The 23,022-nt window shown below is 55.5% G+C and overlaps 2 protein-coding genes across 3 annotated transcripts in view; both read left to right on the forward strand.

Moving 5' to 3' along the window:
- The window catches only part of LMNA (lamin A/C), a 49,098-nt gene extending 37,032 nt beyond the window's left edge, over window positions 1-12,066 (forward strand). Inside the window, exons 5-12 of the mRNA XM_084823926.1 lie at window positions 52-177; window positions 585-805; window positions 1,337-1,550; window positions 3,117-3,224; window positions 3,820-3,939; window positions 4,785-4,880; window positions 5,345-5,593; window positions 8,338-12,066. Coding sequence (XP_084680052.1) covers window positions 52-177; window positions 585-805; window positions 1,337-1,550; window positions 3,117-3,224; window positions 3,820-3,939; window positions 4,785-4,880; window positions 5,345-5,593; window positions 8,338-8,364 — 1,161 coding nt within the window. The 3' untranslated portion in view covers window positions 8,365-12,066. The remainder of the gene's footprint in view (window positions 1-51; window positions 178-584; window positions 806-1,336; window positions 1,551-3,116; window positions 3,225-3,819; window positions 3,940-4,784; window positions 4,881-5,344; window positions 5,594-8,337) is intronic.
- A 3,691-nt stretch (window positions 12,067-15,757) lies between these two features.
- SEMA4A (semaphorin 4A) overlaps window positions 15,758-23,022 on the forward strand; it is a 75,994-nt gene continuing 68,729 nt past the window's right edge. Inside the window, exons 1-2 of one of the 2 annotated variants that reach the window (XM_084824629.1) lie at window positions 15,758-15,983; window positions 22,573-22,728. The gene's annotated coding sequence lies outside the window, so the exon portion shown is untranslated. The remainder of the gene's footprint in view (window positions 15,984-22,572; window positions 22,729-23,022) is intronic. The other variant, XM_084824630.1, reaches the window with a different exon arrangement.

Genomic DNA, 23,022 nt, shown 5'->3' on the forward strand with positions numbered 1-23,022 from the left:
TCCTCTGCAAGTGCCCAGTCGAAATAATTCCTTCGGCGTCCCCTTTTCCAGCTGGAAAATGCCAAGCAGTCGGCGGAGAGGAACAGCAACATGGCAGGAGCGGCGCATGAAGAGTTGCATGAGACGCGCATCCGCATCGATGGCCTGTCGGCCCAAGTCAGCCAGCTGCAGAAGCAGGTAGGGCGGTGGGGAGAACCCACGGGGCCAGGTGGCTCTGGCTGCAGCGGCCTCTCCGTCAGATTCCTTCCCCCAGAGCGCTCCCTTTATTCGCCTCCAGCTAAATGAGTGTGCGGTGCTCTGCAGTGCACCTAAATGCCATCCCCTTAGCTCTAAGGCATTTGAGTGGAGCACTTCCTTTTTCCCAGCCGTTTAGGAGAAAGACCACCCTGTGAGAGTCTGGCCTTTTCAGTGGACGTCTCGGCTGCCGCTGCAGAGGGTGCCATCCGTGGTGTCATCCCAGGGGTGGCTCATGCCTCTGCACAGAGCCGGGTTCCAGTCCCTCCCTGGTTGCCAGCCCCCCACCCTCAGTGTGCCTTGGCCTGGTCTTTCCATCAACCACCTTCTCTGTTCCGTTTCCTTCCCAGCTCTCCGCCAAGGAGGCGAAGCTGCGTGACCTGGAGGATGCCCTTGCGCGGGAGCGCGAGACCAGCCGCCGGATCCTGGCCGACAAGGAGCGGGAGATGGCCGAGATGCGGGCCCGCATGCAGCAGCAGCTGGACGAATACCAGGAGCTGCTGGACATCAAGCTTGCCCTGGACATGGAGATCAACGCTTACCGCAAGCTCCTGGAGGGCGAGGAGGAGAGGTGGGCACAGGGCAGGGCGGGCGGCTTGGAAGGAAGGGGAGGGGGCCGTGGCCTGGAGGGAGGGTCGCCCCTCCCCCCCCTGCACTGGAGAAGCCATACTTAGCGTGGGAAGGGAAGCCCACGGCTCAGCTCGGGAGCCCAGAGTCGATCTGCGCTCCCCTTTTTGGGATCAGGTGCCCAGAAGTGGCGCTTGGGAGCAGCAGCCTGTCCTGTGTGCTGTGGGGGGGCCGACTGCAGGGGGAGCTGCCACTGACGTGCCAGCCGGCGTAGAGCCGTCTCTCGTATTCCACAAAAGCAGCAGAGGGGTTTGCGTTGCAAAGGCGCCCAACGAATCTTTCACCAGGGAGGGGTGCCTGACCCCAGCATTTTCTCCAGTCTGGAGCATGGGCCAGGTGAGCAAACCTCAGGGCTAGAGGAGAAGCCAGGTGCGTGGTGCTCCAGGACTGGAGGTGTGGGGAGCCCCGCCTAGCCCCATGCCTCTCCGGAAGGCTGCTCCTCACCTGGCGGTGCCGGTCTCTGTCCCTCTTCCAGGCTGCGCCTCTCCCCCAGCCCCTCGTCCCAGAAGAGCGGCACCCGCACCCGGGTGTCCCATTCCTCTGGCCAAGGCTCTGCCAAGAAGCGGAAGCTGGAGGACGGCGAGAGCCGCACCAGTTTCTCCCACCATGCCCGGACCAGCGGCCGTGTGGCCGTGGAAGAGGTCGACCTGGAAGGGAAGTTTGTTCGTCTCAGGAACAAGTCGAACGAGGTGGGTCTTCTGGGGGTGGGAAGGGGGGGCGCTCCTGGTCACTGTGGCTCAACAGCCATGCATAGGTGGGCGGGGGGGCGGTATTGAGCTGACCCTAAGGTGAAAGAAGCCGAGAGGTCTTGGTGGAGCAGTTGGTCACTTCAGGTAATCCTTCAGGTAACCTGGCCCCAAGCCGTTAAGGGCTTTGAATGTTAACACCAGCACTTTGAATCGGGCCCGGAAATGGACTGGCAGCCAGTGCAGCTGGAAAAGTACTGGCGTAATATGAGCTCGCAGGCCAGTCCCTGTTAACAATCTTGCTGCCCTATTTTGGACCAGCTGAAGTTTCCGGACCGTTTTCAAAGGCAGCCCCACGTATAACGCATTGCAGTAATCCAGACGAGAAGTTATCAGAGCATGGATAACTGTAGCTAGGCTATCTCTGTCCAGATAAGGGCGTAGTTGGTATACCAGCCTCAGCTGATAAAAAGTGCTCCGTGCCACTGAGTTCACCTGTGCCTCAAGTGACAGTTCTGGATCCAAGAGCACCCCCAAACTACGAACCTGATCCTTTAGGGGGACTGCAACCCCCTCCAGAACAGGTTGAATATCACCTAGCTGGGCAGACGAACCACCCACTAACAGTACCTCCATCTTGTCTGGATTGAATTTCAGTTTATTGGCCCTCATCCAGTCCATTACCATGCCCAGGCCCTGGTTCAGAACAGCCACTGCCTCACCTGGATTTGATGAGAAAGAGAGGTAGAGCTGGGTGTCATCCGCATATTGATGGCACCTCAGCCCACACCTCCGGATAACCTCCCCCAGCGGTTTCATGTAGATGTTAAACAGCATGGGGGATAGAATAGAGCCCTGTGGAACCCCATGGCACAGAGCAATAATCCCACAGCACCACCTTCTGGAATCGGCCATCCAAGTAGGAGCGGAACCACTGTAGTGCAGTGCCTCCAACTCCCAACCCAGACAACCTATCCAGAAGGATACCATGGTCGATGGTATCGAAAGCTGCTGAGAGGTCCAGGAGAATCAACAGGGTCACACTCCCCCTGTCCCTCTCCCGGCAGAGGTCATCCCACAGGGCGACCAAGGCAGTTTCTGTCCCAAAACCAGGCCTGAAGCCCGATTGAAATGGATCTAGATAACCCGTTTCATTCAAGAATGCCTGGAGCTGTCCTACAACCACCCGCTCAAGCACCTTGCCCACGTAGGGGATGTTGGCCACTGGCCTATAATTGTTAACATCCTCTGGGTCCAGGTTAGGCTTTTTCAGGAGTGGTCTAATTACCGCCTCTTTTAAAGCTGCAGGCACTGCTTTAGAGCTGAAACTTATGACAGGGAGGGCCAGCTGGTCACAGAGTGTCCTTTGCTTGCGTGGCCTTGCAGATAGAGGGTGGGGGAGCTTGAGCCGGCTCCTGGCGGACAGAAATGAGAGGCGTCCGAGTGGAACCCACGACTATCCTATGTCTCCTCCTGGGAGATGGCATAGGCGCTGGGCATGAGCAGCAGCTCTGCTGTGGACTGGCATAGCTGGGGGCTCTTGCAACATCTCCTCGTGTTTTTCCCCAGGACCAGTCTTTGGGGAACTGGCAGATCAAGCGCCAGAATGGAGAGGAGGCCCCCATCTGCTACAGGTTCCCCCCGAAGTTCACCTTGAAGGCTGGCCAGCTGGTGACGGTGAGTAGCTGTGGCTCTTGTGTGAGGTGACAGCTAATCTTCCCAGGATGGGGCAAGTGGTGGGGTGAGATGGACACAGCACAGAGACAGGCCAGATGCCCAGGAACTCCTGCAATGTGCATATACGTTAACAGGAGTCCCCAAGCCTTTTGGGTCTGGGGGCACATTTGGAATTTTGAGAGAACGCCCTGGGTGCTCCCACAAAATGGCTGCCATGGGGGTGGGGCTTGCCAGTTCCTAAAATGGCTGCCATGGCCGGTCACAAGATATTCATTTCTCAGGAGGCAAACTGGTGAGGCCAAAAGAAAAATAATCTTCCCAAGAGCCCAAGCCCGAGGCAGGGTCTGAGCTCCAAAACACAATGCCGCTCATTTGAGCCCAGACAAAGACGGTGCGTGGAGGGCAGCCCTTCGCTTTGCAGCGTGCCAGCCTCCCCGTTAATGGGAATAAAACATCGTAAGAAGCAAAATAAAAATCAGGGGTGAGGGAGCCTGGGTGCCCCACACTGGACACCCCAGACAGAGGTAGCACTGTTGTGTGAGCATGATGTACCATGATGGTTTTCTCCTCTTCTCCCCCCGCTTTCCCCTTTAAGATCTGGGCCTCTGGCGCTGGCGTGGCCCATAACCCTCCCACTGACATGGTGTGGAAGAACCAAAGCTCGTGGGGATCTGGGGACAGCTTGCGTACCGCTCTCCTCACCTCCTCTGGAGAGGTAAGGGCCGCTGTGGCTGAGGCTTGGGGGTGGCTGTGGCTAGCACGGAACAGCTCACCCACAGTGAAGGCCAGGAGGCCAGGCGCATGTCGGGGTCCTGTTCAGAGCAGGAGATGGAGAAGGGAGTGAGGGAGCCAGTTGGTGGAGCTGCCTGCCTGTCTGGCTGCGCTTTCTTCCGTTATTCGGGGCCAGATGAAATTCAGAACAATCTTGACATTTTCCCACCAAGGATACAAGCCACTGCTTGACTCTGTGCATGTCTGCTCAGGAGAAAGCCCCAGTGCAATAGCACTCAGGCATGCAAAGCACAGCTACAATGAAGCTGAAGTTTAAACGCTCAGCGTTTGAAGCTGAAGCACCTTTATGTCACCTCTCTCTCTGGTCGGAGGCAAACGCAGGGCTTCCCTGCACTGTGCTGAAGGAAGGCGGCTCTTCTTGGGAAATCCTGGCTCTTCTGTCTGACGGGGGACTGGAGATTCGAGCGTGGCCTCCTTGCGCAGAGCCAGAGGGAGAAGGGGCACAGCCTGCAGAATAAGCTCGGGCTGGACCGGGGACGTCCGCTGCCTGCATCTCGTCCACAGGCCTGCGTTTCCCTGTCCCTGCTTTAGGTCACAGGCCTTAGGCTATACAGCACTTTGTTTTTAGATGGTTAAGGGATGGTGATTCTTCTGCCCAGGGCTCTTCTCTGCCCCGAGGCCGGGGCCCGCAGCCTGTTGCCTCCCTCTCTTGCTCTCCCCACCCTGCCTGGCTGCTGCTCTTGCACGGATCCTTCCGGCCCAGCCAGCAGAGCAAATATCCGCACCTGTGTGATGCCGCTTCTCCCCTTCCCCTCTCCCTCCCCGCAGGAAGTGGCCATGAGGAAGCTGGTGCGCTCGGTGGTTGTTGATGATGATGAAGAGGAGGAGGACGAAGATGGTGTCCACCACCGTCACCACCACCATGTGAGTCTCGTGGGGCTGTGTCTTCGTGCGTGGGCAGGGCGGGTCTGCTGTCCGTCTAAAGTTCTCCATGGGCTGCCGTCAATGTGGCTAATCGAGGGAACGGCAGAACGGCACGGATGCTCAGTGGGATGCTGTTTTCAGGGTGGCTCTCCAGGGGACTCCCTTCTGTGTCTGCTGTCTGCTCCACTCCTTCACCATGGGTTAGCTGGACCCACATCAGCTTCCGAAATGGGGTGTTAGTAAACCAATCTAGCTCGGTGCTGGAGCCCCTAATCTGCACGTAGGAGATCCCAGCATCATCTGCTCACAAGGATCTCCTGTAGCTGGCTGTAGAAAGGGGAGCCGTGCACGAGTCCCTGGGAAGCTGCAGCCAGTGAGGACTGGTCTCAGCCGGCCAGTGGTCTGGCTAAGGCAGGGGCCCCCCCCGCTGGTTCGGCTCCTGATCTGCCTGCCTTCTCCTCTAGAGCCACTGCAGTGCTTCCGGCGACCCGGGCGAGTACAACCTGCGTTCCCGCACTGTCCTGTGCGGCACTTGCGGGCAGCCGGCGGAGAAGTCGGCTGGCAGCACCAACGCTGCCACCGGCACCGTGTCTTCTGGCTCCTCCTCGTCCAGCCTCACCATCACGCGCAGCTACCGCACCGGCGGGAGCAGCCTTGGGGAGAGCCTGCTGCCGAGGTCCTACATCCTGGGCAATGGCAGCCCCCGCCCACAGGTCAGTGCTCCGCTGCGGGCCAGGCTTTCCGGGGAGAGCGCTGCTCGGAGGGCCGTGAGAAGGGGCTCGTCCTTGAGAAGGGCTGCGCCTGCCTCGGGTCTCCCTTGCTGTGCAAACTCCTTCTGAGGCAGGGCTGCGTGTGTCCTGGGCACTAACGCAGGGGCGGGCCCTCCACATGTTGCTGGACTACAGCCCCCATCATCCATGGGCCTTGGACATGCTGGCCGAGGCTGATGAGACGTGGAGTCCACCTACGTCTGGGGGCCGATGCAGATTGAAGCGCAAAGGGACCTGGCTTGCTGTGGGCTCCTGTGAGGGTCAGCCAGGGTGAGCCAGCGTGCCCGAGACCCCGCCTGCCTGCCTGCCTGATCGGCCCCTGCCATACACAACCACAGGGGAGCGTTGAGTGTGCAGCCAGGTGTGCACGCAGGCGATGCGGATCCACGGTGCGATGCGGCCTGCCTTGCCAGCACCCTGTGGGAGCTGGGTCCGAGCCTTTGACTCCTCCGTGCCACACGGATGTGGCACAAAGAAGCCCTATACTGGGGAAGTTTGAAAACAGCTGGACTAAACCAGCTTGAAAGCCCAGCCCCCCCCCCCCCCGTCAAAATCTCTCTGCGCATGCAAAGTTTGCATGGTGGGCAGAACGCATCCAGGTCAGCTTCACACACAGAGATATTTTAGTGTACTTTAAGCAATGATCTTCGTCCCCCCTCTGGTCCTTTGAATTGGTTCTCTGAACACGTGGGAGCCAGGATGATCCTGCACAAGTGGAAGGGGCCACAGCTCAGTGGTAGGGCCCCTGCTTTGCCTGCAGAAGTTCCCAGGTTCAATCCCCGGCATCTCCAGGCAGGGCTTGGAAAGACTCCTACCCGAAACCCTGGAGAGCCGCTGCTACCAGTCTGGGTCGACAATACTGGGCCAGATGGGGCCAGGGCCTGACTCAGTATCAGGCAGCTTCCTAGGTTACTAAGTGTAAGCTATGTATTAGGTACTTATGAGCCTGCTGGGTCAGACCAAAGGTCCCTCCAGTCCAGCACCCCTCCAGGAAGCGCGCAAGTAGGCCTGGAAGGCCACAGCCCTTCCCCGCAAGCAAGTGGCATTGGGGGCCAGCAGTGTCTCCAAGCGGGTGGTTCCACATAGCGACTGTGGCCAACCACTACTGATTCACCTCTTCCCTGACTCTGTCTAATCCTTCGTGCAAGCCGTCTAAGCTCGCAGCCTTCAGCACACCTTGTGGTAGGTAGCAAATTCGACAAGACCCTCGTAGAACCGTTAATAAATATCTGTCCCATACTGAGAATTCTGTAGCTTACAAAAGGCCTCCAGGTTTGTCCCAAACGACGAACACCGTCAGTTGCCTTCTCATAAACGAACAAAATCTGACAATTTTCCCGTTAAAGCTCTGTGCCATGTGCATGCGCCTCTCTGTCCAGTGGCGGAGGGTGAGGACCGTGTCGATTGAAATCTTGGCAGCGGTTGGCAAATAACATGCCAGATCAAGATGCTTGAGGCACACAGAGTATTTCGGATACCCCAGGAACATCCACGCGGCGGACTCATTTGGGAAGAATCAAACATACCTGAGCTCCCCCAGCCTTCCCAAAATACTCAGATCTTATTGCAACTCCACCAAGTATGAACGTCTGCTTCAGGTGCTTCCATCATCTGTCACGACTATTGCAGTTTCTTGCTTAACAAGATGGTATTAAATGCCAGCAGTAATGAATCTCAAATTGATTCTCTTTGAAGCTGGTGGAACTGCCAGGCTTTCTATAAGAAATAAAGCCCCAGACACTGGGTTGGATCCAGACTTCGTCAGACTTGGAGTAGACCATTGTAATGGATCTGCTCTGAGTTTGACTAAGGGCATCTCTACGCCAGCCTAAAATCCTGCATTTAAAATGGGGACGACTTCCCTTTTTCACCCGCTTCCTTCCCCCCTCCTCTTCCCTGTATCTGAGTCTTCCATTATCCGTCATGGATCTCGCTCCTCTTCTTGCCGCTTTCCCTCTTTTCATGGAGGGAACTGAAGGGGGCAATTTGATAGCTCATGATCTGTGATCTGTTTAAAAACGGAACAGAGGGCATTTGGTGCTGGAGATGCCCTGAATGATCACTGCTTCATGTCAAGAGCCTGCAAACTTCCGTGATGGAGCCATCTCAACTGCAGAATAAAAGCTCCGTGTGAAGGAGCCCCAAGGCTGGACCAGCCCTTTTCCTGCAATGACGATTCCCTGCACATGGCTCCATCTTTTTTTTTTTTAAGTTACCACTGTCACTTTTTTCAGTGATTAAGGGCTAATCTAGATGGGACATTGATCACGTCATGAGCCCTTTCCTTGCTGTTCTTTTTTTCTTTACTTAAAAAAAAAAAAGTAGGTGTGGGGTGGGGGCTGAGCCTCGTTGGTACCCTGGTGCAGGGGGATTCTCTGTTCTGACTCTCGTGCCAACCACTTTTCTTAGGTGGCCCTAACTTTCAGCATAAGGAGAGGGAGACAGGCTTTCTCTACTCACTCACTCCACACCATGCACAACTTTGTAATCCGTTACCATGTCCCCCCTTACTCACCTTTTCTAAACTAAAAGGCCCCGGTTGGTTTTGCTAATCCTGCCCCCTCGGTCATGTGGTCTGCCTCTTTCTGCGTAGGGGGATCACAACTTGCTTCTCAGCATTTTGACTCTGATCCAAAGTTTTGGATGGGAATCAACACCTTTTTCTCCTCCTCTTTCTCTCCCTGCAGGGTCCTCACAACTGCAGCATCATGTGAGCTTCCTGGCGCTCCCTGACATGCTCACCACCTGCTCTGTGAAGCGACTTCCTCTCCATGGGCGCAGGGGGGAGAAAGAAACATTTATAAAGAATTATTTTCTATGCAGGAATTTATACTTTATTATATATATATATATATACACACACACAAATGCTAAAAGATGCTTCAGGGGTTTTTTTCAAGAAAAAAATATCTTTTTTCTGTAACAAAAAAGAAAAAGAAAAAAAGAACCAAGCCAAAGAAGTTGAGTTATTGTTGCCAAAAAGAAAATTAAAAATGTTATAGTTCAAGATCTCTTTAGATAGGGGTGTGTGGTATATCATTTGAATACCAAAGCTTTCTGTTTGTAAAAGGAAATGCATCCCTCAGAGTTCAGGCCCTGTTGCCCTTGGGGCAAACTCTGTGTTTTTTGCACTTAATGTCTCCCTGTGGGATATGATAAAGATGGAATTGCACTCCTGGTTAACAGCAGCATCAACCCACATTTGCAAAGACACACCTGAGGTGAAACGGCTTGACTCGTAGAGAGACCCTCTCAGTTCAGAGAGTTGAGCCTTGTTTACATTTTGAATAGGGATGGGAGATACTTTTTTTTAATTCTTGCTTTCTAACTCATTTCAGTTTAAAATACTAGACAAGAAATGTACCATATTTAATCCAAGGTAGGCCATCCAGGTTGTGTTTTAATTCATGCTGATGACCCCCTAGGAGACAGTGACCAACCCCCCCAATCAACTGATACAGATGTTTTATATGCTGTCAAAACACAGATGTTCAGTGCCCCTCTTGACTTTTGCTTCGAGGAATACTTGGCTTAAAAATGGAAAACACCTTACTCTGGAGACTAGCATTTACTATCCCGCTTTGTAAGAAAAGGTAGTCAGCAGCTGGGGCTTGGCAGCTGCCCAGTCCCCATCCCCCCAATGTCTGTAGACACCCTCGCTGTCTCTGACGTGCTTTGCTTGAGTTGCGGCCGCTGTGTCCTCATCCCCCCTCCCAGCCCTGCCAACTGCTAATGCTGTAATAGCCAATATAAATGCTGTTGGGTTGACATTTTATGTACTGTATTGTTCTTGGTGGCACTTTGAGGGTGCAAAGAGCCAGTGGGGCATGTGTGTGTGTCAGAACTAGCCAAGATGTGCCTTGGGATAAGTGGCAGCCAGAAGCAGCAAGGGACAGATGGAGCCTAGGGAGCAAGGAGCCCTCTGGCTGAAGTGCTTCATGCAACCAGGGCGGTTGGTGGGGGAATGTTTGGTTGTCTTTAAGGGCTAAGGGCAGGTGAGCTGAATGGCTGAGGAAATGTGCCTTTACTTCAGTTCTGGGACCAGTTTTCTGCTTCTTGGCCTGACGCACAACACCCTTCATGGGCTGTCGAGTTGAATTTCTAGCCAGCGCATCAGGTAGCTTTGGGTTTTTGTAGGCATCTGGCCTCCCGTCCGGCTGCTCTGGTTGCGAATTCAGAACAGGAGTTTGCTTCCCTCCCTCGGCAGCAAGTAGCGCGTCTTGCTCTCCCCATGTGCCCTGGAACTTTCCCTGCTGCTGAAGCACGGGGGGCACCCTGGGGGCAAGGGAGGCCCTGGAGGGCATTGCTTGAGCCCCTCGTCTCTCGCTATGGCCAGAGGCCCCTCAGGGCAGTCGGTTCGCTTTCCTCCCTGGGTCTGGGCCCACAGTGGTTTAAAAGCGGCTGCTGCTGCTCCCAGAGGGCATGGCTGCCTCCTCTTCCCTCCTTGATGGCAGCACAGACTGAGGCTGCGGTTCAGTTCGCTCATTTCCGGTTGGCGCCTCAGGGAAGGTTTGGTTCGCTCATTTCCGGTTGGCGCCTCAGGGAAGGTTTGGAAGACGCAAGGATCAGCTTGGGGGTTGAACCCCTGTCTGGGGCATGTCCAGCTGGCAGTGCAGGAAGGGTCCATGGGAAAGGGAGGCAACATTTTGCTCGGGTATCCCCAGCTGCACCAACGATACACCCTCGACTGGTCCCGGTTAGACTGGGCCAGTGTGAGTTGCAGAGCCCCATACATCTGAGCAGTCAAGACTGGAAGCTCTGAGAGAAACCTTTTGCCTCCTGTAAAGACAGGTCATCTGCCTTTCCCTGGATCCTAGCCCAGCGCTTTAAGTCTTGTCTGTCTTTTGATCCTAACTCGAGAAGTGGCTCCTGGAGAGAAGGGTGAAGAAGGCGGCTCCAGGGAGGAAGACCTCTCGAGCTGGATGGAAGTGGGCGGGTGGGCGGTGGTTCCTTTTCCATTGCCGGAGATGCTTTGAAAGAGGGAGCCCTGCTCACGGCGCACCGGCTCTGACACCAGCCGCTGTGCCCCAGGGAGGGTCCCCTCGCCTGTGCGAGGCGTGTGCCCCTCCGGCAGGGATCTCCCTGCACACCACAGCCGCAGCCGTCCCGCCCTCTCTGTGAGCCACACTGAAGTCTGCTTGTTGTTGAGATGATGAGCTATTTTGTAAGCTCTCCAGTGTGGCGCTAGAATGGGGTGGGGTCCTCTCCTGCGCACCCCCTTTGCATGCTTCCTTGGATTGCAGCCAGATACTTTTCCTCAGGAACCACTGGGCAGCATTGTTAGCAAAGCGCTTGCAGCGTGCCTCAGTTGCACGTGACAAACCTGTGTGTATATTGCGTTGTATCTGCTCTGTTGCCTTAATGTGGATGGCGGTTCAAATCAAAACACTACTTCAAAAGTGTGCCTGGCTACCGCCAGCCACAGTCTCTCATCTGTGGTGTTGGTGTATTTCTCCCTGCAAGTAGCTGCCAGAGCTTTAATCCCGATGCAGCCCCCATCCACCCCGTTTTGCTACCCAAGCCCAACTCTCTCCCACTCAGTGGTATAGTAGCCAGTTTTGAAGTGCAGGTGCCCATCAAAACTTTGGGGGTTGGACTTGATGGCCTTGTAGGCCCCTTCCAACCCTACTATTCTGTGATGACACTCCCTATAGCCATGCTACCAAGGAGACTCAAAAATGTGTGAGGCTGTGTTGGTCTAAATCTCTGCATGTATTATGTTTGTGTGAGTGAATGCCCACACACCAGCAGCAGATAGCATAATACCCCATTTATCCGAATCAGCGGATAGCCATGCAGTGCTAAGCTGGCAAAGGGCAGTGTGGTGGTCAGCCTGTCAGACTTGGGCTGAAGAGACCTAGAGTTGCAAAAGAAAGGGAAAGAGAGGGACGCATGTCTCCAAATAACACAAGGCCACCAGCTCAAGAGTTTCTTTTCCCAGCACCAGGGAGAAACATTTTATCTCAAAGGCAAGAAACCAGTTCTGCAGTTTTCACCTCCATCAGGAGCTGGTCTTTTGTAAAGCTAGCAGGCCTTAATGGCCCATTCAAGACCAAGCCACCCCAAAGTACTTTACATTACAACAGGAATAGCTCACCACAATGCATTTGCCAGCTCCTGTGAGGATTTCCCCTCAACTCAGAGGGGACATGGAAATCTGAGGGCCAGCAGGTCATCCCTGCTGATCAAAATGTCCTGGCGCTTTGACCCAGAGAGCTCTGCCTTCACTACTCCACCACTGCTCTCACCCTTCCCAGCAAAGGTCTACTACTGAAAGTGGTTCTTCAGGAGAAACCATTGGGCTGTTGGCTTTGGATGCTGTTGGGTGGGTCTGCCCAGGCCTGCTTTGCTGATAGTGTGGCAATGGTGCAATTCTCTGTATTTTCTTAAACCAATACACTTACAAGGAGTCTACCCGACTTGTCTCCTGTGTTTCTTTTGCTTCTGCCACCAAGTGGTCTCATCCGACGGTGTACAGCCGTGCATGACTTAAGCAGGCCTCCCAAAGGCATTGGCTGCTGGGAACCCTTGCCCGGTTCAAGGCAGCAAGAAGATGGAGCCTGAGTGAGCGGCGGCCTCAGAAGAACGTCACGGGCAAGAAAGCCCATTGGAGAAGTGCTCCAGAAGCAGATTATACCCTTTGGTTGGGATCAGGGCCTGCCGAGGGATCAGGTTGGGGGGAGTGCAGTATTTCCTGTCGAGACTAGCCTTCGGCCTGCAATGTGGCCCTCGCAATAAGAGCCTCAGGAGAGCCTCGCCTCTCTAGTCAAGCCTCCTGCTCCCACAGTGGCCCATCCGATGCCCCGACAGGAAGCCCACGCGTTGGGCAGGAGTGCAAGAGAACCCTCCTGGTTGTGTCCCCTGGCACGGAGAGAGGCATCCTGCCTGTGGCCCTGGGGGTAGCGTACAGCCACCACGAACAACAGGCAGGGATCCCTCCTGTGGATCGGTCTCCCCTTTCTGGGCCATGCAGATGGGTGGCCATCTCCACACCTTGCGGGGGCGAAGGCCCTAGTCGGACCATGCGCTGGATGCAGAAGCCCTCGCAGTGGCCTGTCCAGGTTCATTAACGAGATGGCTTTGCCTGCCAAGGGGACCCAGCGGAGCGCCGCCCCTCCTGTGCCTGGCTGGATGGGCTGGAGGAGGCCCCCCGAGCCTTGGGCAGGCAGACTGTGGTGGACGAAGCGAGCCCAGGGCGGGGCGTGGGATGAGGCGGCTGCATCCCGAGTGGCGGGGGAGCGGCCCGCAGCCGAGGGGCAGAGCAGAGGGCAGGCCCCAGGCTCAAGCTGGGAGAAGGGACCACAGGTCATGGGGCTACAGAGGACCTTCCCGCGCGCCTCCGGGTGGAGAGTCTTGGGGCAGCCTCAAACAATCCGTGTGTCCAACAGCTGTAATGGAGACCTTAGCCAGCCCTGCTTCTGGGGCCACTCTTTGGCTGGCGTCGCCACCCTCCTCTGGGCTCTTTCCCTTCAAGCAATCTGGGTGTTGCTCAGGAACAGAGGCATCTGCATCATCCTGCACAGGCCAGAGGCCCGCCTCGCCCAGTGTTGTGTTTGCCAACTGCAGCCGCCCCCTGGGTCTGGGGCAGAGAAGGGTCTCCCCGGCCCGGGGTTGAAGCTGGGACTTTCCACACGCACAGCAGGTGCCCCACCACTGAGCTCTTGGGCCGTCCCATAAATAAAGAGCGGCTTTACACTGTGATGAGCTCCTGGGAGTGGCTTTCCAAGGTGTCCAGTAGAGAGTGGCCTTTCCTAGCCCTGCTGGCTGGGATCCCTGACATTAAACCTGCGTGCAAAGCAGGGCTCTTCCTCTGAGCTGGGGTGGGCCTTCCTCTCTTTGGAGGCTGAGGGCCCCTCCAGCGCAGCTTGTGAAGTTCACCACAACCTGGCAAATGCCAGCAAGGCTGCAGGCTGGGATTCGGGGCAAATGGTTCTGTTATGGCTGATCTCTCCCTGCAGTATGAGCTGGACGCCCTGGATGGTTCTCCCCTGCCAGCCCAGTAGGTTGCCAGTGGCAGTGACAGGGCCGCTGTGGCTTGTCCCAGCTGTTCCCCCAAACATTCCATTGCAGCACTTCGGATACAATGATCTGAGTGCATCTGGGGCGTCAACACACTGCTGTTGCAGTCCTAGCATCTGCACTGGCCACAAGATGCACCAGCGGCCCCTCCCTCCGTGAGCCTGCCTTGCTACTGCCGCGGCCACCACCCGCCACTGCTCCGCTTTCTCCTCCTGGCTCCCACTGGCTTGTTGGACAGGCAGAGAGCCAGGGAGCAAGACTACGGGGGCACCGGCTGCTTACCATCACCACCGTTGCTGGGCCAGAGCAAGAGGCAGGGGAATAAGCAGGGTGCGAGGAAGAACAGCAGGGGCAGCAAGTCCAGGGGGCTCTTGCCAGGGGTCCCTGCTGGGGTGTGGGCCCTCGGCCGGCACCCCTCACCCCAGCGCTGCCCATCATGCTGAATGCCGTCCACGCTTCTGCTGGAACTCTGAACATTCAGGCGGTCCCCGCTGTGGCCACTAGAGGTCGTGGGCGCCTTCTCCGTGGCTCCACTCTGGAGTCTGGGGGGGGCGCACTGTCTCCATCACACGCGTATGCTGCCCTCCGACACCCCACCCTATGCGGCGGATCAGCCACGGATTCTCGTGGCTGAACTCTGCTGGCCCAAATTACTTCTGTCACGGGGGCTGGGGAGCGGGAACTATTTGGGGTTTGTCTGCCTGCTCCTCCATACGGACTCGGAGCACTCAGAACCACTGGCTCGTGGCATGGAAATGCGGCCCCTTTTTAGAAGGCGCAGTGCAAGTAACTCAACATGCAATAGGTTCAGCACTCCGACCTCCTGCACACGCACGCACAGCTTTCTTTGGTCGGGGAAGGGGGACGAAAGACGTCTTAAGACTCCTCTCAGCGAGGCTGATGCTGTTTGTTTCGGACTCTGTTGAGACCAGGCGTTTCTCTTCTGCTGCAGGCGAGAATTCGCATGGCGAGCGGGATCACCAGTCGCTGCTGCTGTGAAGGGTGGCCACTGTTTCTGTCTTGTGTCCGTTGCGCTATGCATCTGTCTGATACTCAGCCAGACCATCGGCCGATCCAGTTCTAGCCCGTACCGGAGTAGGGGCTTTCCAAGGCCTCCGCCGGGGGACGCCGTTGCCAACAGCTTTCTAAGCGGAGACACCCGGGACTGAACCCGCCGGCAAAACACGAGCTTCGCCACTGACTTCCTCTGGAGCGGCCTTCCCTGAACTGTCGCAGGCTGGGCGCGGACCGGACTTTCCGCACTCGGTGGCCGTCGGGCCCCCTGGATACCCTCTCTCGCCCCTCGTGCCTCTCTCTGCCCTCCGAGGGTAGCACTTCACCCGCCGCGGATGCGGGCTCCGGCCCGCGCAAGTCTCGCCCGGGCGGGGAGGGCGGGCCCCCTTGCCCTCGGCGGCAGCGGCGGCGGCAAGGGGGGCGCTGCTCGTCCGCGCGCCGCGCTCAGCGCCGGGGCTTCGTCTTCGAACAGGCGCCGAGCGCGTCCCCGCGCGCCTGGGCCCGCGGGCCGCTCTCGCAGGCAGCGCGGAGCGCGGCGGGGCTGGGGAAGGGGAAGGGGCGCTCCCGCGCGGCGCGGACGCCGCCGTCTGCGCGCTGGAGCGATCAACGGGGGCGAGGGCTGCGCGGCGCAGGACGAGGCGCTCCTGCGGCGCTCCTCCCCGCTCCCCGCGCCGGCGGAGTGAGCGCCGCAGCCCAGAAAAACGCGGGATGGGTTGGCGGGGCGCGCGCAGCGACGTGCCTCCGCGTGCCCGCCCGCAGCCCGCGGCCTCCCGGCCGGAGAGGTCCGCGGACCAGCCCGCCCGCCTTAGCCGGGGCCCGCGCAGCGCTTCCGCACCGCGGGGCGCAGCGGCCGGGCGCGTCTGCGGGGCAGCCGACCCGGCCTGCCGCGGGGCGCTGGAGGAGACGGCAGCGCGGCGGTCACACGACCGCGCCTCGCGGGGCCCCGGCTGCCGGGACGGGGCTGCGCAGCAAGCCGCGGTCGGCCCCGCGCAGTCCTGGCGCGCCTCTCGCGGGGCGCGGCGAAAGGCCCGGCCGGCCTCCCCGCGGCAGCCCCTCAGGGAGGCCGGGGGCGGCGCCGGCGGGGCGGCGGCTTGGCGACCAGCTCGCGGCGGCGGCGGCGCTAATCCCCGCGGGGCGGCGGCGAGGCGGAGCGGGCGCGGAGTCGGAGCGCGGCACGCCGCGCCTCCGTCCCCCGCTTGGCCAAGGGAGGCGGGGCCCAGGCCCGCCCGCCCCGGCAAGGCGGCCTCGCCTCCGGCACACCGCCGAGGAGCCCGACGACCGGCCTCCGGCGCGCCGCCAGGTGAGCCGCTCTGCTCGTCGCCCAGCCCCCCGCGGCAGGTGCGCCCGTCTTGCCTTGCGCAAGCGCGAGGGCGCGGATGAGCCGGGCTTGGGCCGCCCCCACGCAGCGCGCGGGGCCCCCGGGCGGGGGGGGGGCGCGCGCGCGGCGCCCGGGCCCGGGGGCGCGAGCCCGCATCTCCCGGGGAGGCAGCTGCGGAGCGGGGCGCTGCTTCTAGGCCCCTGAACGGCGCCGGGGGGGGCCCGTTGCCGTGACGTTGCATGCAGCGATGTGCACGTGTCGCCCGGTTTCGGAGAAACGCTCTCAGTGCTGGCTCTTGCTGCCAGGACTTGCTCCGAGCTCTGAGGTGCCAGCAGGACTTTCTTGGGCTCACCACGCTGCGTGTGGATTGGGCCCTCCGCTGCACCCACAATCTGTTGGCAGGGCCTGCTGCTTTCTATACATGCTAAAACAACCGGGCTTTCTCTCATTTCTCTCTCTCTCACGCACACACACGCTTAGCTATTGCATGCGGGATCTTAAGCCCCCCTGCCACCGGTCAGTATGTCCCGCATGTGGTATCCAGCAGCCACAGTTCCACACGAGTCAGACTACAATGGTGTGGCCGCAAGCGGAAGGCAGGAAAAGCCCTGGGCGCGGAGGCAGCGACTGCTGCAAAGCCACGGGCTAGGGGCGCTTCCAGGCAACGTCCCCAGCCCTAATCTGGCACTCTAACCACGCTGGGGACAGGACGTTGGTGCGGACCGTCCAGGGTGGCAGCCTTCTGTTTCACTGCTGCAGAAAGCACTTTCTGAAGGCTGGAATGTGTGATGAAATCTGGATGATGAAATCCAAGAAGCCAGAAGGGAGATCTGAGCAGGGTTTTTAGCATCAGTGAATCCATCTAGGGGCTTGCTTTACTGAGGCGAATAGGCTGTCCCCTGACGCCCCCAATTAATTCCTGGAGCAGAAGGAGTGGGGCATGGAGGCTATAGGACACATCTGTTCGACATTAATATTCAGGCAAGTGTAGAATTTATCTCTGGTAAGGCAAGAGCAGTTTTACACATTGGCAGACTCCTTGGTTTTCTTCACACTGAGCTTTTATCCTGCGATTAGAGGGCTCCTTCACGGAAGTTTGCATGCTCTTTACATGACGCCGTGACCCTCCAGGGCATCTCTTGCACTAAATGCCCTCTGTTCCATTTTTAAAGAGATCGCAGATAATGAGCTATCCAATTACCCCGCTGTGTTCCACCTCAGGTTCTCCGGTGAAAAGAGGAAAGAGTAAAAGCGGCAAAAAGAGGAGCGAGATCAATGAAAGAGACTGGAAGACTCAGTACGGGGAGACGGAGGGGGAAGGGGGTGGGGGAGAAGGAAGCACGTGAAAAAGGGAGTCGTCGTGATCCTGCATTTAAAATGGAAGCAGAAAGCCCTGTTTTAAATGCAGGATTTTAGGCTGGCATAGAGATGCCCCTTGCAAGGCCATCTAGCAGCTCATGTTTAGCAAGGCCTTCCTCAGTCCCATAGTAAAGAAGCTCAGCTGCAATAGCTAGCCAGCCCTTGATTACATTATGGGTATTATAGAGTACAAAAGTCAAAGAGGTACACTTGAATGGTGTGTCTCTGTCCAGAAGCTTTCAGGGTGGTGAGTCGTCTTAGAAAAGCCTACAGATTTCATTGGTGCAAACAGGGGCCTTCCATTGTACAGCCCAGAATGAAATCCAAGCTCCTTAGCGCAGAGGCTCAAGGCATGTTAAGCCTTGGTGAGCACCGTGGGAAGCAGGCCTTCCTTGAGTTCTAGAGACGTGGGGCAGGGCGGCTTGCTCCTTCAGCCACTTACATTTGCTGCTGCCATCCCTCCCACTGGAGTTATTTCACCGTGAGGGGGCTAAGCCAAGAGGGGGAGGCAACCCCCTTCCACCCTCTTAATAATCATCAGTAGGAAGAATGGCCCACTTTTACTTTCCCTTTCTGTGCTTTTGGAAACAGCCACACAACAGGCACAAATTCCACAGGTGCAGTTCCCCCTTCTCCCACCAGCATGCAGATGGAGTGATGGGGCAAGCCCAAGAGACCTGAGAGAGGGCATAAGGGTGGGATGCAAACCCTAGCAGACGGGAGATGCAAGGCGGTGCAGAGATGATAAATGAGCATATCAAAGTGGGAGGATGATCAAAGAACGCGCCCGCCCGCCCGCCCGCCTGCCTGCCTGCCCACCCATCCAGTGATTGCAGCGTTGTCCCTTCAGCCAAGTCAGTCCTGGACATTTTCCTGTCAAACATGAAGATTTGTTTGTTCCACTGTTATTGCCCTGAGATGCTGTTCTCGGGCTTCATTTCCGGATCTGTGTAAGAAGCTTCTTCCTAGACTGGTTTGCAGCAGCGAGAGAGAGAGAGAGATGCTTTGATTGATTTTCAGGAGAAATTCATATTTGACTACTTCCATCTTTTTCATTAACTACCTGAACACTGATCAGATATTTAAAAACATACGAAGGCGTGTAAGTGGGCCTGTTGTTAAAGGGGGTTGAGTGCTGTTTTTATTTTATTGTATTTTTAATTGTGTTTTTATGGATTATGTTTTTTATGTTATGTTTTAATTAAGAATTTGTTTTCAACTTGCATTTTATTACTGTTAGCCACTTTGAGCACCATTTTTGGTGAAACGGCAGGATGTTAAACGAATGAACAAACAAATACTGTTGCAGCTGGTGCACCAAGCACAATTGTGCAAACACACTCCTTGCCACTGCCACCACCTGAAGATCCAGGGACAGCTGTAAGATCAAGGAGCACTTCTAAGCTATGGACCTGATCTGTTAGGGGAAGCACAGCGCCTCCCAGAGCAGGTCGAATCCCAGTTCCCGAGGCAGGCTTTCTGCTGAGAAGGCCCCCTCCATCTGGGTTTGACCTCAGCTCGTTCACCCTCATCCAGCCCACCATGGGACCCTGGCAACGTTCAGGGGTTTCAGTGGCTTCCTTGGTGTTAGATGGCAGAGAGCCATTCAGCAGGGTGTTGTCAGCCTATTGGTGGGACCTCACGCCAAGCTCCAAATGGCCTCTCCCAGCGGTTTCATGTAAATATTAAATAACATGGGGAACAAGGCAGAACCCTGTGAGACACTGTAGGCCAACGGCACGCCCGCCACCCCATGACAATCCCAGTGGTCAGTCACATGATTAGCTAAGAAGCTGGGCAAGTGCCAAACTCATGAGCTGAGGGAGCGAAAAAACAGTTGCAACTAGGAGCCCCGTGGAGGAAGTGGGTTCCTGGCTCCTTTTCTGGGGCATCCCCTCTTCCTGTGTGGGAAAGTAAGATAAGCAGCTTCCCCATGAAAAAATGCCAGTCCCTGCACATAGAAAACTTAGCATGTCAGGCTGGAGGGTCCTACCTTAGCCTTCATACTAACCTACTAGTTTTCTACCTGCAAGGAACTCTACTCCAGCCCTTTTGTACAGACTAATTTCACACTTGAGGTGCCACCACTGATGTACTGGGGTTGTCTGCCCAAGCGTCAGGGTAACAGACGGGCCCTCCTTGCGCCAGGCAGTGAATGAGCGGATCAGCGGCTTTCGAGGTTTAGGATTGCTTGTGACAGGTTAGCACAGAGGAAGTCGGGGAATAAGGAAACAACCAAACTGAAGCTGGATACCGCTTTCCTTTCCTTGAAGGGGGTTCCTATTTCACCAGGTTCATAGAATCATAGAATAGTAGGGTTGGAAGGGGCCTACAAGGCCATCGAGTCCAACCTCCTGCTCAATGCAGGAATCCAAGTCAGAGCATCCCTGACAGATGGCTGTCCAGCCTCGTCTTGAACGCCTCCAGTGTGGGGGAGCCCACCGCCTCCCCAGGTCATTGGTTCTATTGTCGTATGGCTCTTAACAGTCAGGACGTTTCTCCTGATGTTCAGCTGGAATCTGGCTTCCTGTCACTTGAGCCCATTATTCCGTGTCCTGCACTCTGGGATGATCGAGAAGAGATCCTGGCCTTCCTCTCTGGGACAACCTTTCAAGGACTTGAACAAAGATGATCAGGGGCCTGGAAACAAAGCCCTGTGAGGAGAGACTGAAAGAACTGGGCACGTTTAGCCTGGAGAAGAGAAGGCTGAGGGGAGATAGGATAGCGCTCTTCAAGTCCTTGAAAGGTTGTCACAGAGAGGAAGGCCAGGATCTCTTCTTGATCATCCCAGAGTGCAGGACACGGAATCATGGGCTCCGGTGACAGGTTACATGGCAGCAGTTCTTTGCAAGACTGTTTCCATTTCTAACTAGAAGCTAAGAAGCTAAGGACTAACTAGAAGCTAAGGACGGCATTTCAGCTGGATGGGGAGCCTTTGTTGAAGCTCAGCCTGTTTTACACATTGAACCTCTGCAGCCAGCACCACCGAGATCAACGGAGCTGGCTCCCAGGTAACGATGCGCAGGACTGCAGTCATGCTGACTCTGACAAATTGGGTAGTGCACTGTTGGTGTGTGCACATGTGATCACACGTGTGCATGTGCATGTGTGATCACATGCTCTTTGGTGTGTGTGCATGTATGACCACACGTGTGCATGCACAGATGCACAGGCACACACACAGTCACAACAAGCTCCTGGACTTCAAAGTTTGCCCCTACACCACTGGCCGCCACAGCCACGCCATGCCCAAACGGACATCCATAATTAGAGCATTAGCAAACCAAAGCAACGTCTGCTGCGTATGGGTTTTGTCTTGTGTACCACCGTAAGGGGGTTCCTTCCATAAAGGTGTCCTCGAAATGATTTTAGGCAGAGGTGGACAGATAAATCGATAGATGGGTAATTGATTTTTCACGGGGAGAGGACAGTGGCTCTCCACACAGGCGTCGCAAGGTTCTGTAGTGGTATAAAGACCTACAAAATCTGTTCGTCGTCGTGACCGTGGGCTGTGCCTCTTTCCTATTGCTTTCCACTCCAATCATAATTTTTATTATTTCTACAGTGCTTTCTGGCATACTCTTCTCCAAGGGAAACTGACCTCCTATGGTCTAATTCTCATTCGGGTGGCCTATATCAGTCCCATCTGCAGGTGGAGGACCCACATTAATTGAATGCTCTTCTACATGCGCGCGCACACACACCAGTATGTCGGGGGAAAGGCTAGAGTACAACCTTTCACCCTGATAGCCTGGTAGTTTTCGATATGTGAGGAACATTCAGTTTTGTAACCTGTACCCCTCCCCGTGCCATCTGCGGTGGTCAGTGCAGACACAGGTGGATCACTTAGGGAGAATTGGACTTGGTGGAGAAATGTGTTTGGTTCGCATTTTAACGTGAGCCATCCTAATTCTCACATCCCAAACCAATTTACGACTGAAACACAGTTACTCTCCAGTATTTGCAATGAGCTTCTCCAATTTTTTTTTTAAGGTACAAAAATGTGTATATTAGGGGGATGTACACATAAAAATTTGTATATTTGTAAAAATAATATACAAAGTGCATTATATTAGGGCAAATCCCTTGCCAAAAATATGTGCATTAGGTGAATTTTGCATACACAAATTTGTATATTAGGAGAAATGCACAGAAAAATGTGTCCAAATGTTTGTGTGGACTTTTTTTTTTTTAAATTGCAAACTGGTGCAGAAAGAAGACAGAACTTGAAACTGGGAAACTGAGAGAAACAAAAATTGACAGAATTGCCCTTCCCTAACCTTTAGGGATGCCCAGAGTTTGGGAAAGGGGGAAATCAACCCGTTGGCCCTGTTCACACGTAACGGCAGCAAATAATTGGTTAGCTGATCTGTTGCGGTGTGTGTGTGGTGCGTGCTGCTGCCATTTTGAAAATGTAACCTCTAATCAGAGGTTGCTGTGTGACGTCCGAACCCAGACACTATGGGTTAAGCATGGATTAAACAACCCAGAGTTAACCTAACAACTAATTGCAAACTGGGTGCAGGAAGTCTGAGTTGTTCACTCATAGTGTCCGAGTTCAGATGTCACAGAGCAACCTCTGATTGGAGGTTGCGTATTCAGAATGGCAGTGGCATTTGCAACTCGGGCAAATCGTGTAAACCCGGTCAATAACTCCCCATCTATGGAGTGTGTTTTTTTGCTCTTGTTGTGTAGTCTTTGTGTTGGTTATCACGCTTAGATTTAAACTAGATTTTATTTTTGTTCAATTTTTATTGATTTGTAAGCTGCCGCAAGGGTGGGAAAGGCAAGATAAAAATAATATAGGTAAAATGCATATGTGTAATTGAAGGAATTGCCTTGCACACAGACCTTGAAGGTCCCTACCCCACCCCTCCAATAAAAGCAAACACCTCCTATCCCTTTTGCAAAGATTCTGCGTTTGGCTCTGGGGTCTGGGCTGGCTATGCTGTCATTCATACTGGGCACAGATTCCTGACTTGTAGAAAACATTATTTGCTCCAGGCTCTACTCCTCCTGTTGGTGGAGCCTGATCAAAGGCAGCGGATGGAGACTGATTATTTGCATTGTTCCCGGCAGTTGGAGGCTGGAACTGCTTCTATGAGATGCTCTAATGCCTTGTTGGCTGCTTCATGGAAACATCTGGCAGGCAGCAGATTTCTGAGGGAGGGTGAAGAATTAACGGGTTCTGCCGTTCTGTGTCTTTCCCCAGCAGCCGCACCATGAGCCTTTTGTGCGGGAAGAGTACGGCTCTCCATCCCTCTGCCCGACCCTACATCTGGAACGGGAAGTGGGAATCACTCACGGGTCTTTTCTGCACGGCTGACGGCGGAGATCTCTGGAACAGGAATCTGGACCACTGCTGGAGGTAAGCCGTTGCTATGGCAACACCGGGATGTTCACCGAGCAGAACTAGCAGGCTGTTGTGACACAGGACTGTGCTTTGACAGAGGGGTTTTCCTTTGCCTGGCTGTGAAGAGCAGGTTGGCTTCATAGCACCCACGGGCCAGCGCAAGTGACTAGACCTGAGCTGGTACCTGTGATATGATCAAGCCAAGACGACCGAGATCTGGGCCATGTTGAGCCATCAGGTAAAATTTCCCTTTTAAAAACTGGCTTTTCTTATGGGTTGATGAAGGGTGTGTGAGTGAGAACGTATGTG

Source organism: Heloderma suspectum, chromosome 17 (genome assembly GCF_057233095.1).
Source record: "Heloderma suspectum isolate Gila_16-S chromosome 17, 16-S_ref, whole genome shotgun sequence".
Taxonomy (NCBI): Eukaryota; Metazoa; Chordata; class Lepidosauria; order Squamata; family Helodermatidae; genus Heloderma; species Heloderma suspectum.